We start from the raw sequence: 14,345 nt of genomic DNA, 5'->3' as shown, positions 1-14,345 counted from the left end.
ACACACACACACACACACACACACACACACACACACACACACACACACACACACACACACACACACACACACACACACACACACACACACACACACACACACACACACACACACACACACACACACACACACACACACACACACACACACACACACACACACACACACGATTAATTTAGAGTGTCCAATTTCTAGAACCCGGAGAACATGCAAACTCCATGCCAGGGTTTACATGAGTGTATAGAATAAAAAATGCCAAATAATTAAATTAATGATTTATTTTGTAACATGGTCATGTGACCGATGAAGAATGAAGAGACGCGGTGCCACTGATGAGAGCGCCGCGTGGGTCTGGAGGGTTGAATTATTAAACTGCTTGTGAAACAGACAGACACAGAATTCTGTGGGGAAATCTACCCTGAGGAAGATTGCCACCGGACTCAGCATAATGTAATGCTGGTTAATTCAGCAGGGCATTCATTGTTTATTTCTCATTTATAATAATTCGATTTTTGCCTGGAATGTTTGTTTTCCAGAATTCAATGAAAACTTACTTTTGTGTGTGTGTGTACGTGTGTCTCTATTTACAAATACTGTACGTCTGGCATTAAATACGCACGGCCGGACTATTGTCACATGTTAACGGCCACATGGGCTAAAAACTCAAACTCAAAACTATTTTCTAGTGTAAACTCTGCTCCATGCAGAAAGGGCCCTTGTTCAGACCGGGTCACAAACCCCGAGTCTTGTTGCTGCAAAGGCAAGAGCGCTGAACACTACACAATAGTGGCCTCACCTTTGGTTTCCCGGATCACCACGTTTCCAAACTCGCTTTCCCCCTTCTCGTTGAAGCTCTGCATCTTGATGTCGTAGGACGTCTCGGGCTGCAGGTCAGTGATGGAGTGCCAGTATCGGTCTCCCTCCACCACATCCTTCTTATAGTCACTGTCATTGTCGCTGTCTGTTGGCCGGTAGTAGATGTAGAAACCATAGATGGGCGTGTTGTTTACGGGAGTGTACTGTCAGGAGAGAGAGGGAGACCAAGGACTTTAAATAAGACGCCAAAAGAGAACAAACTTTGCCTTTTTCTTTTTTTATTACTTCGTTCATCTGAGTAACTCACCGTCCATTTGAGGATGACAGTGGTTTCATTGATGGCTTCATTGTAGGTGATGTAGGGTCCGTCTACAGGGCGCTCATGTGTCCTCCCACCCACCACAGTGTAGGCCTTTGAAGGAACACTGGGAGGACTGGAACCGATCACGTTCACGGCCACCACACGGAACTTGTATGACGTACCTACGGGGGAGACATGACTTATTACTGCCCTGTCTCGGGAGGCTTCGGGCGGCGTGGAATAAAGTACATATTGTGTGCCGACTAATGATGTTTGTTTTCGCATTACTTTGTGTTTTCCTTTTGAGAAGCAAATGTGATGGCGGCTGTAACTCGGCTGCAGCTGTGATTGATGGAGGCAATTACCGAGACAACTATAACAACATTCATTATGCTGATGAATTTACGGGCCGTGGGAACGTAATGATGCAGGACATCGACTTTGTAATTATACGCAGCGACAGCCTCCTCCCTCACGCCTCCGCCAAAAGTCAGAATAAAGTATTTTGCGTGTGTAATGTCGCCGGGGGGGTGTGGGTGGTTTTAGGTGCGTTTCGCGATGGCCGACCTTTCTCCAGGCCCGTGATCTCCACGGAGAGCCGCGACGGCGGGATGTTCTCCACCGCCGTCACCCAGTCCTCTCCCGCCTTCTTCACCTTCTTGTACTCCACCCGAAACGACTGGATGGGGAAGCCGCGGTTACCGCGAGGAATCCAAGTCACGTACGCGGACGTCTCCGTTGCCGTGGAGACCGTGGGCTTGTCGGGGGCCTCGGGAGCTGCAGAGGAGGGGAAGTGGTGTCAGATGGAGGACAACAACAGACAAAAACTCGCAATCTGTAATTATGACAGTGGAGAAACAACAAAAAAAAACACCACGCTCAACTTACTGAGGGCTCATCCTTCAGTGACACAGAGGAAGGAGAAATTGAGAAATGTTAGTCGAAAGGAGAACGGGGTTAGCTGTGGACAGACTTGACATTCGTTTGTTACGACAGCAGAAGTTAATGTTATTGTTAGTATTGTTATTTTGTCTCACGAGCGACAGGATACGTACGGGAGAGGCTCGGCGAAGGCACAGCTGGAGTTTTGGGCGGGTCGTTGTGACCTCCGAAACCTTTGCGACCTGCAAATGGAAGAAAATCTTACTGTCATATCTTAGTGTAACGAGTGGATTAATACACTGTAAAGAGTTTTCACAGCTGTAGAACTTTGTGCGACTGAACTCTCAATGAGTTTGTATGTTTTTTTTATGGGCAATTGAGCTTCGAGACACAGACTGAAGTGGACTAACTGGTCTTTTCATGGGATGTGTCGACAATGAAAAATATTTCACATCTTAGAACTTGCCTTTGACCACCATTAGATTTGTCACAATGTCGCAATAAAACCACATATATAATGACACAGTATTAAAATAAAAGTATTCAAATGTGACCTCTTTTTTGTTTAAACAACAGCAGGATTGATCCGGACTGTCTAAAATCTAGAGTGGGACACCCGTGTTTATTCTACTATTTCACATTCAGCTCCTATCAGCAACAATCATTTCGGTTTTGTCTGCCTAATTTTTGGCAACCGATGCAAATTCCAGTGTCATTTCCGGCAAAATCATGCATTCATTTCACCATTAACCTTTGTTTCTGGCAGACAGTGATTGGAAGAGGGACACAAAGAAGTAAAATATACAAAATAGTAACCATCATTAACATTATCACTGAACTCCACTGTGCTCTTGTTGTTTGTCTAGTTTCAAAAATACTTATTGAACTTGATTTCAGTTTGAAACAAAGGGCTGTACCTTTGTCACCTTTCCCGGTTCTGAAGGTCATCATAGCAGGCTGTCCCAAACCGGCACAGTTCTTTGCCGTCATCTCCACCTCATACAGGCTGTCGGGCTGCAGCTTAACCAGAGTCAGCTTATGAAGAGAGCCTGAGATGCTGCTGGAGATCCACTCTGCTTGAGGATCTCCCAACTGACAGACAGAAACAGAGATAGAGACAGAGACAGAGACAGAGAGATCGTTTAATGGCAGAAAAGAAAAGCACCGCTTTCAATATAAAAACATCATTTCATTTTTTTACCTTTCTGTATTTGACCAGATACTCCAGAACAGGGGCTCCTCGCTCGTGCCGCGGCCTCCAGGTGAGTTCATAGAAGTCGGCTTTGCCTGTGCGTGGCTGGCTGAGGATGACAGGAGCTTCTGCGGGAAGGATCTGTCCGGGTAGTTCGGAGCAGTCCAGGGGCAACATGGCCCCTGTAGCTCCAGGCCTCACAGGTGGCTGCTCTCTCAGCACTTTGTCTGGGCTGAGTGGCCGATAGATCGAGGGTAACTTCCCCCGTGTTGAAATCCCTACAGGGAGAGCGAGAACAAATTACATCTAAAGGCTGTGAAACACAATGAAATTCAATCTTTTTTCCCCAAGCGACAAAACTCCACAACTTACCAGTTGACACCGTGATCAGGCGAGTGGAGGCCTGCGAGCTGCCCACCCCGTTCTCAGCCATGCACTGGTACAGTCCGTCATCTTGAGGCCCCACATTGGAGACCCGCAGCACCCGGGAGGTGAGGCGGTGGCGAGTCGACGGCGCCAGGGGCCGGGCGTTGTGGAGCCACATCACTGACGGGGCGGGTTTACCGCGGGCCTGACAGATGATGCGGACGTTTTCTCCGTACGCGACCTCGTGCTGCTGCAGCTCCACGGTCACCTGAGGAGGCTCTGCAGGAGGCGGCGGAGAAAACCAGTCAAAGACGGAAACATGGGACTGTTTTCTAGAGCTCCAGAGCTTTGACAAGACTTGTATCAACATCATTTCATCGACAAATGATTATACTGATCAAATGATCTGCTTTTCACAATATTATTGGGATAATAGTGGTAAAATGTGCTTATATACATACAATTTTAAGACAAAATATGGAAGAACAAAGGTTACAGATACAAACCAACAGAGGAAACAAATGAGCTCAAGTTACATTACTTGTGTTACCAAAAATGGTGCAAAATGTAAGTTATAAACACAAGGAATTAAATTATTTGTGAACATTCTGTATTAAAAACAAGGACATTTTAATGAATAAGGTCATTATGAAGAATTGTCATATCACTCATGTGAAATAACAATTTAGCCCACCAACTATTATGCTGATAAGTGAAATTCACCGTGATTAACTTATAATAACTTATAAATAATATCATACTGCCCCGTCTCTACTGTAGAGGCTGAGTTTTGTTTGACTTTGATTGGTTCAAACTAATAATGAAAATATAAACTAAATGTATAAAAATGCTCGATTCCTGTCAACTATTAAATCATTTCAGCTTTGACCGTGTGTGCGCTCACATGTGTAAGAGCATGTGTGCCCGAGTATGATCACAACATAATGCACATGTGTGCGTTTGACCCCCCCGGTCATACGCACGGGGGGTGAGGGGAACATGTAAAGGCAGGCCAGCGAGTTGATGGTTGGCTGCTAGTGAATAAGGGAAAGACAGAGCTCATTACAGCCTCAGCAGCTCTCTGACTTTAATTAGAGCCAGCTGCAGAAAAACAAGCCCACAACACACACACACACAGAGAAAATCACTGTAAAAACAGTCATCCATAACTTTGCAATCAAATCCCGCTACAGAAAGAGAGCTCTGTCTCCACCGCCTCTTTCTATCACAACATTGCGCGAGCGTGCGCGCGCACACACACACACACACACACACTGTTTTCTCTGTCCGCCAAACAGGAGTCAGTCAAACTATTAGATCTATAACAATCAAAATCTCCACTCACTGTGAAAAGCCTTTACATAACAAATCAAAACAACAAAAATGACACCAAAGCAACATTTTCACAGCTCACTCACCAAACACTTGCACGTCGTAGAGCACTGCCGCGGAGCTCGCCGAGCCGATGCCGTTGTCGGCGCGGCACACGTACGTCCCCGAGTCGCTCTCGCCCACCGCGTCGATCAGCAGGTTGCTGAGCAGGAAGCGCGTGTTGTTGTGCGAGTGCAGCTCCTGGCCGTCTTTCGCCCACGTGACCTGCGGCGTCGGGATGCCACTGGCCACGCACTCCAGCACCAGCCGCTGGCCCTTGGTCACGATGATGGAGCGCGACGCCGGCGGATAAATGATGCGAGCGGCCTCTGACGTGGAGCCTGGGGGGAAAAAAGATGAGGACGAAGTCAATATACGAGTCTCAAAATTTGTGTGAATCAAAAACATTATCACCACTGACTAAATGAAACCTGGCAACAATGCTGCATAAACCTCACATAAAGTGGCAAAAGAAACACACATGTGCGCCACATGTTTCAAACACAGGCAGTTAGAAAGCTCTCTAATACTGTTTTATTTCTGATGTGGTTTCTAAATGAACCGAGCGGGTAATATTTCAGAGTGAACTTTGACATCTTATGACTCGAGTACACTAATAAATTCAAATGTACAATTCTGAGACGGTGACTCACGGCGTATGCGCAGGCGGTCGGTGGAGGCGGACGTCTTGACTTCCTGAGTGACGGGGTTGTAGGCTGCACATTTGTACGGACCCTCATCATCCTGCGTGGCGTTGGCGATCTGTAGGTTCCCTGACGGCATGATGAGGTAGTTCCCTGCAGGAGAGAAGAAGAAGAACGTGTCAGAGTGGACTCTTACGGTTTGACAAACTCATAAAACTGAATCCCCTGCTGACCAAACACGACTTAAATGGGGGAAGTTATTGCCTGTGATGTCTCATATTGAAAAGGTTTCGACACATATACTCTTTCAGAGAAGACATGTCCATGGTTATACAACGGGGAAACAAGTAATATAATCCCTTTTTAACATGTATAAATGTTACAAACCTAATAACAGAAACAATTACTCGATTAAGCAATTACTAACATCATTGTTAACCGGTTTTAAGCTTTTTTCATGATTAAAAATAAGATTTGATTGTTTCAGCTTCTTAAATGTGAATATTTTCTTTGTTTCTTTGCTCTATATAACAAAGAAATCATTAAAAACTAGGGATGCACGATATATCGGCATTAATATTGTTATCGGCCGATGTTCGTCATTTTTTAACATATCGGCATCGGTTCAATGAGTAAAACTGCGACGATTTTAACAACCGATGTTTATACCCGTCTAATTGCTGTTTGTGTATGTGTGTCGGGAAGGGGAGGCCATGCGGCATTTGTTTGGGCATATGACAGCGTCAGTGACGCAAGCGCAGCACAAGATGTGTGTGTGTGTGTTGAGGAGAGATAATGTCAGCGGTGTGGGCGATTTTTCAGGGTGTCAATAGAAGATACGCAAAAAGCATTATGCAACACTTGCAAAGTCGAGGTAATGCGCGGAGCGTTCCGCGTCAAGTCATTCAATACCACAAATTTGATTATGTCATTTGAAAAACTGCCACCCTGAAGTACACAAACAACGGCAGGAAGCTAACGCTAGTAACATTAGGCGGCAGACAAAAAGAAAGCAGCGCAGCTGGGACTCGACCAAAGGAAGACAGTGGCCAGAGCAATAACGATCAAGGTATTGGAAATGATTGCTCTTGACGACCAGCCGAGGGTTCCGACGGTTGATAGCGCATATTGAACCCTGCAACAACCTGCCAAGTCGGCGCTACTTCTCCGATGTTTTGCAATTGAATAAATATCTGGTTGCCATGAATACTGGCAAGTTTGATAAAGTATTTTAACATGTTTTCTTTTATTATGGCAGCTCTTAGGAGAGCTTGTCAGGCATTGTTTCTCATATCTGTTGTGTAGTTTTATTGTTAAGGGAAGTGGCGCGGTTGTTGTTGCTGCCGGGAGGAAGGGTTGTTGACTTTATTTACATACCCAGTATAGACGCCCTTATCTCGGTTACAGTAACTTTGGCAGGGTATTATTTTTATTTATGTTCATGTTTGTAATTTATGATCCAAACTTTCTCACAGGAGTTTAGTGAGTTAAACTGTACTTTAATTTAGTTACACACTTGCTAAGTGGTAAAGGTTTCTAAAAACCTTTACTTGTAGTTGGTTACTTGTGTCTTATGTGACCTTGTTATTTGGAGGTAAAACATGTTTTGAAAATAAAGGAAGACATTCAAAAATTCAGCTTGCGTGATTTTCATTCTGTACAAACTTTTATCAACTCAGAAACTTTTTTTTAAACATATATTGATATCGGTAGATATCGGTTATCGGCCATAGCAGCAATATTAATATCGGATATCGGTATCGGCGGAAATAGTCATATCGGTGCATCCCTATTAAAAACTGAATAATTTTTCCATCAATCGTGGACAAAACAAGACATTCGAGAACCTCATATTTCCAGGTTTGATAATCACTGATCAACATTTTTTAACATTTTTTTGACCAAACAATTACTCGATTAATCCTGAAAATAAACGACAGATTAATTGTTTATGGAAAATAATCGTTAGATACAGCTCTACTTTGCATGTATAGCGCTACATTTCTTAACATTGTTACAAAGTGCTTAACAAGAAGTAGTAAAACTAAATAAAACTGGTGAAAGACAAACAAGCAATTGACTAAAGTGACATGGCCACACTAAAACAAAGTGAGGGAACATCATGGAGAATGACTTTAAAAGTATCTTAAAGCAGGGATATTGGAGTAAATACAGTAGATGTAAGACTAAATCTCTGCAAAGAGCCAGATCATTTCATATTTCTGCACTGCTGCCCAAAGCCACAGGGTGGAGCCCTCCAGTCTGACCAAAGGCCTGTCAATGTGGTATTCATTTCCTCAGAGATAAGCTGCAGATATCAGTACCTACAGCTCCCAGGCATCATCAGCATACCAGACCCAAACCACAGGAGCTTTTCTTCTCTTCCAGGCAACTTGGATGTAAATAGTTTGAAAAAAATAAACAAGTGCATTCCCATGTTTCAACATTCAAGATAATCCCCCCTTATCACTGGTTGTATAATGGGTCAGATAGCAGGATTATAGCATTCCAGTAAATCATCATGATAGTATGGGAATCATCAGGCAGGCAGGCAAGGAGAGAGAGACGGCGAGTGTTGTGGGAGAGACCGGTACCTTTCGAAGTCTCCAGCCACTCCTGCTTGACGCTGTAGCGGACCTGCGCCTTTGGCTGGCTCTCGGGCAGGTGGCACTCGATGACCGCCGTGTTGCCTTCATCGACCTCGATGTCCTGCTGGTCGTCGGGCTCGAAGTCCCGCAGCTCTGTAAGACAAGGCAAGAGGGAAAGGTCAGTGCTGTATGTAAATCACAGCTAAAGACACATGTGTAAGGTCAGTCAGACCACAAAATTCTCAGGAATACTAACAACTGTGCTGTTTCCATATCGAAGCTCATGGTTCACATTAAGCACATTCCCACGGGGGGTTCTTTGAAACAAGAAAACCTTTTCCACATCCATTTAGGCCCAGTCCCATTTCTCATTTTTACCTTGACCCATGGTGTCCCCCCCCATTGGAATGCTATCAACAAGAAAACTGCTGTTATCTGCTGATATACATCGCTGTCGTGGACTGATGACATTATTAAGTGTTTGTCAGCAGAAAAGACATTTTTTGACGTTTGTGTCACCACAGGTTTTGCTGCTTTTTTAAAAATATTTTTAGGATGAAAAACCTCAGTTTAGCACTGATATTTCATTCCTATCCCTATACTGCTACAAGAAGTGGGTCACAAGAAAGAGTAAAATGGAGGGGTAAGGGGGTGAAATGGAATTGAGCCTAAGTCCCCACAGACTGCCTTTTCATCAAAGCCAAAACTGGCAAATTTTTCAGTTTCGCTCATTTCCACGTCACTGTGGATGAGTCTAAAGCCCTGAGATTGGTGTCTGTAACATGCGAGTAGATGTGAGTTAATCCTCTCCAACATGATACTGGGAGACTACGACCGGTGGAGTTTCTGTGGGAAAACGGAGGAGTGAGATTACTGGGGCCATGTGCTGCAACTGTGTCCCAGAGACACACAGTCTGCACAGCTTAGACACTCGCCTGACCTCTGACCTCCCAAAACCCCCCCCCCACCTGAGCAGCCAGAGGGCCGGCCACGAGGTCAGAGGTGAGAGGTGTTCATCCTATTGCATTTCAGAAAAAGATATCCAGTTTGAAAACAACAAAACATTGCTCTTAAGAAGCCTGGAGGGAAGAAGATGTTGCCATTTTATAGAGTTGAGGCAAAAGGAAACGGGAAAAGTTTCACACACATCATCACCTGTAGTCAGGCTCCTATTAGACGACACCAGCTGTCAATCACACTGGTGTCCACTCATGTGTGCCGTATTTTTGTCTATTTTCCTCTAAACGGGAACATAATTTACAAAATTTATATCATGTTCAATTGAAGATCCAAAACTAGAAACTGAGAACATTATCTCCACTTTTACACCACACTGGCTATTCGATATATTCTTACTTCCAGATTAGCCTCACCGAGCAAACCCCGAAGACTACTTCAACTTCAAAAGGAGTGAAATTCAAGGTAAATAAAACTTATCCAGGAATGTAATTAAACATCTACCAGCCTGTGTTGGGATCTCCCCCATTCTTTCCATGAGTGCTATAGCTGAGTGTGTTTTTCTTGAAGTATGACGACCAAGCTGCTGCTACTGATGAGTCTGTGTGCACAGCTCTAATGCAATGAGTTGGGTTCAGTTAAGGCAACAGTATCGAGTGATACTGCTTACGTCACTGTGATTTACACAAGTATGGAATTAGATTTGTGTCAATTTGTGTCCAGAAGTCTGGAACTCCATCGAACTCCAAGTTTTCCCCATCGATATTTGACAAAATAATTCTAAGTATCTAACGTTTAGAATCGGACAAACATTAGATACTTCTAATTATTTTGTTCCAGACAGACAGACAAATAAAATATGATATTTCTGAATGATTAAATCAGTATTTCATTTGCAATTTGTGTAATTTGACTTTGTGGTAAATTTTCGTTTGCTCAATTCACAAAGAGTTGCTCGCTTTGTGAAAAGTGTTGTTTGAAAATATTGACACAAGTCTTTTTTATTCACATGACTGCGTTTTGTTCTCTACATTTTCTATATTTGATGGAAAGCATCAAACATAAGGTGAAGGAATTATCTCCCAGTTCTCTCAAACACGAGATACTGAAACCGATGTTGAAAGTGAAGGGTTAGAATATGGACGTGGAATCATCATTCGATTATCATTGTGCACAAGAAGAAAACGTAATAGAAAACTAATCACAAACAAAACAAAAATAGAGTGTTTAAATTGCAGCCTTTGGTAATTTGCTAATTGATCTGTTTCAAATTGCATTTTTCGTTTTAAAAATGACTTCTCGTTTAGTCCTAGTCTAGACACTTGGTCACTACACAAACACACACTCGCACGCACACACTCACATATCCATGTCTGAGTGTGTTTCAGCTCTTGGTCTGAAAGATGAGAATCACAGCCAGGATATGTCAACCTAAGTAAGAGTGTGAGTGTTCAGGGAAAAAAAAGGCTGTGTGGCGCTCCATTTGCTAAATCAATCAGGTGCTGTTTTTACAGCCACCACCACCCTCTCCTGCCTCCCTCTCTCCTCCAATGTACTCTCCTTCTGCCTACTACTTTCAAAGTCCCCTATTTCTTTAAAAAAACAACAAAAAAAACCCCACCTTTTTACCCCCACCATCACTCCACTGCCCCGCATTCTTTACAGGAACAGCCCCGCATGTGTTGCCTCTCAGGTGTATGTGCGTGCATGTAAGTGTACACGTGTGTGTATCCTGGAGGATTGATGGTATTCATAAAGTGAAGCAGACCTCCCGCACCAGGGCTGTTTGGCAAAGCCTTCTTAAATATTTCAAGAGAGAAGGTGCATTCATCATCTTAACGCGCAGCAGCAGCATAAGTGGGGGGGCTGCGTTGCTGCTGCCGCTGCACCATCTGAATTATAACATGTTTGTGCAGCGTTTAGAACGCTCACGTTGAGCAGATACATGTCTATGTTCTCTGCAGATCATCGGGGGTGGGGAGGAGAGGGGGAGGGAGGGTGATTGTCTGCACAAGAATTCAAGCGAGGAGCTTTTAAGTCACGCCAAAGAAGCGCAGACTCTTCTTCAGAGGCGGAGAGCACGAAGAGTCTGGATTGAAGCTCTCCTGATCACAAAAAACATGTGCACACAACTAAGAGGGCTCATGTGGAAAAAGGCAAGCACGTACACACTCCCCATGGAGCAATTCCTTAGGCAGTCTGGGGGTGGCCAAGGAGAGAGCGTTATTAAATTAGAAGTTTTTGGGGTGGGGGGTGGTTAGTCTGGCTCCACATGTGGTTATCTCAACACAATTCATCCTCCTTACTGGAGCTATCAATAACTTTTAATGCCTTTGTACATGTGCAGCACACTTGCTCAAAATATCACCCTACATGAACGAGTAGGAACATGAAGTCAACAAAAGGGGAAAAGTGGAAGATAATGAAAGGAGGTGGGGGGACAGGGTGCAGAGTGAAAAAGAAACAGAATGTGACACTGCATCTTCTCTTGTGTAAGGAGTAAGGACGGTCTTGTCCTGACTGGCCTAAAACACTTCTAGTTCCTCCAGCTATGACGGCCGCATACATCACATCACTACATGGAAAACAATACAGTTGACAGTGCACCTTTTTCTTTTTTTCTTTTATTAAAACGCGTGTGTGTTTAAGTCCGACATACACCCAGAAACTGTGTCCACCCCCTCACACAAACACACATTTCCCCTCTAACCCTCTCCCCAATTACGGGGCCATAATTTCTGGTGAGCCCTGCTGTCGGGGGCCTGTGGAGAGGAATGTGGTGTTGTGGGGAGAAAAGGGGCCAGTTAAGGTTGGGGGGGAGTCCAGGTCCCTTCTCACTGCCCTGATTGCCCCCCCCCCCACCACAGCCCCTGGGTCCCCTTCATTCCTCTGGTTCAGGTTACACAGCTCCAGGCCCCTCCTGAGTCCCATGATGCATATCAAATATAACAACACACACTCAGAGCAGCACAGCGCTAAAAATGTCAGGGCGGCGAAAGATTGACTTTCACTCCATTAGATCAATATGACTCTGCCTCGCCACAGCTGCTGTCTAATAAATACAGTCTGTCGCTAATCAATGATGTGCGACAAACTCCTCCATCACGAGCACCAAAACTGTCGCTGGAGGAGTTTTGAAATCTCGCACAGTGGAAAAGTACAAGCTTTTACACAGTTGCCCTTTTAAACTAACAAATACCGCCTCCTCACTGTTTTTGTTTGACTCGAGGAAAATGGAGTTAAAGAAGGCCGTGTCTGGACACTCTGTGTGTTTATTTGTCGCAGCTTTGTGTGGGTGGCTACTCACTGGCAGCGGTGACATTAGCGGGCACACTGGCCAGAGCTCCGGCGCTGGTGCTGACCACACACTGGTACCTCCCCAGTGTCACGTTGGAGAGTGTGGGAATGAACAGGCCACCGGGCCCCAGAACTACGCCCAGCTCTCCGTCCAACAGCTCCTGACCGTTGTGATGCCAGCTGATGTTGGCGGAGGACGGCCGAGCGCTACAGCGCAGGTTCACGCTGCCTCCCAACTTCTGCACCACGGACGCCGGCTCTTCGGTGAAAGCTGGGACCTCATCTGAAGAAAGCAAACAATGCTAAATTAAAATCTAGTCACGATATAAAGACATTATACTAATTATGCAACTAACAGTGACCACTTTCTTTAGAAAATCATAGCAAATGCCCATTGCAACATCCCAGAGCAGATATTTTGGAATCCCTGCTTGAAAAATGACTTGTATGATTAATCAGTCATCAAAATGTTTACCAGTTTTCTTTCAATTCATTCATCAACTAACGGGTATGAGAATACAGTATGTATTCTCATACATACTGTATACACACGCATAACACTTTCCCCCCTTAAGATGCACGCTTGGTAGCTCGTGCAGCTTATACACACTACCTACTGCTTCAGATGTATTTCAAACAAACTGCTGTTGCTGCTGACGGACACATAAAACACTTCCCTGCCTGGGAGCCACAATCATTTTTCCTGGCAGGATCCGTCCTGTACCAGGTGTTTGGAAAAAAAAACTAATGTAAAGGCGTCAGTAATAAGTACCGTTCAGACGAGTAGAACATTTTTATTACAGATTGTTGCTTCAGAGATTCAGGGTTTTTTGTTTTTTTTTAACACCACATTTTGTCTACTCACCAGAGATGGAGGCGCCGCTCTGAAGGCAGCATAGGAGTACTGCACCCAGAGCACACAACACTGGAGCCCTTCTCTTTTTCATCCACGGAGTCCAGTCTCTCTTTCCAGACATCTTCCATACACGTCCCCCCTGAAAACACAAAAAAGAGTCATCAACAAACACCATAAACCACTTTATTCTGACTGAAACACACACACACACACACACACACACACACACACACACACACACACAGGAACGCAAATCGTCCAGGAAAACATTAGATTTCGACTCTGCGCCTAGCGTACTTGTACACACACACACACAAACGTACACAAAACAGGCCGCCATTAACGAAACACAACCCAGGCGAGGCGCGGTGCACTCTGCAGCAAACCCTCAGCAGCCAAACTCCAGACACAAATAAAGCCTTTCTTTTCTGTCAGCCCCCATCCCACCGCTGACCCCGTCTCCTCTGCCTGCACCCGCACCCATCCCAGCCTGCATTCATCAAAGGGGCGCCCTCATTCTGCGGGCCCGTAACCCGAGCCCCCCCCCCACACCACCACCACCACCACCTTCACTGCTCAGGTGTAACCGATACAGGTAGATGGTCCGGGAGGAAAGAGGGGTAGAAGTGGAAACACACACACACACACACACACACTTTGCTTTTAAGAGTCGGGACAAAGAACAACTAATGAGAGACAGGACGGGGATGGAGGAGGGGGGTTCTTTCATACTTTTCTGTAATTATTATTTGGGAGGGAAATGAAGACGATGGTCAGTTTATTAACAGTAAATGCAGAGAAGAAGAAAAAAAACAACTTTCTCACTCCCTTGTCGTTTGCTGCCAAGTTTCCCGAATTCTTTCCTGTCAGGTTAAACTAACAACTTCCCGTCAGAATGAGGATGAGGGTGGTCCTGCAAAACTGAACCTCGCTTTCTCTCTCACATGTTAGTGAACATGAACACACGAAAAGGCGAATCACTACAGCAAAAATGGAAGCAGAGCAAAAAAACGTTCTCATACATATTTGTCTTGAACTTATTATGGCAAGAGAATGATTAATGAAGCCCAGGGAG

General features: G+C 44.8%; 1 protein-coding gene across 1 annotated transcript; it reads right to left on the bottom strand.

The window, feature by feature from the left end:
* Positions 1-776: 776 nt before the first annotated feature.
* On the bottom strand, positions 777-13,409 carry LOC122766235 (brother of CDO-like). The gene is made up of 12 exons (XM_044020926.1): positions 13,280-13,409; positions 12,425-12,697; positions 8,167-8,313; positions 5,582-5,725; positions 4,976-5,269; positions 3,564-3,836; positions 3,201-3,469; positions 2,917-3,091; positions 2,173-2,241; positions 1,685-1,894; positions 1,124-1,299; positions 777-1,019 (listed from the first exon to the last, which is right to left on the bottom strand). The coding sequence occupies exons 1-12, from the start codon at positions 13,389-13,391 to the stop codon at positions 777-779; spliced, it is 2,385 nt and encodes a 794-aa protein (XP_043876861.1). The 5' UTR covers positions 13,392-13,409.
* Between the last annotated feature and the right edge of the window lie 936 nt (positions 13,410-14,345).

Source organism: Solea senegalensis, linkage group LG3 (genome assembly GCF_019176455.1).
Source record: "Solea senegalensis isolate Sse05_10M linkage group LG3, IFAPA_SoseM_1, whole genome shotgun sequence".
Taxonomy (NCBI): domain Eukaryota; kingdom Metazoa; phylum Chordata; class Actinopteri; order Pleuronectiformes; family Soleidae; genus Solea; species Solea senegalensis.
The sequence above is the reverse complement of the archived record's forward strand: the minus strand, read 5'-3'. Positions and strand labels throughout refer to the sequence as shown.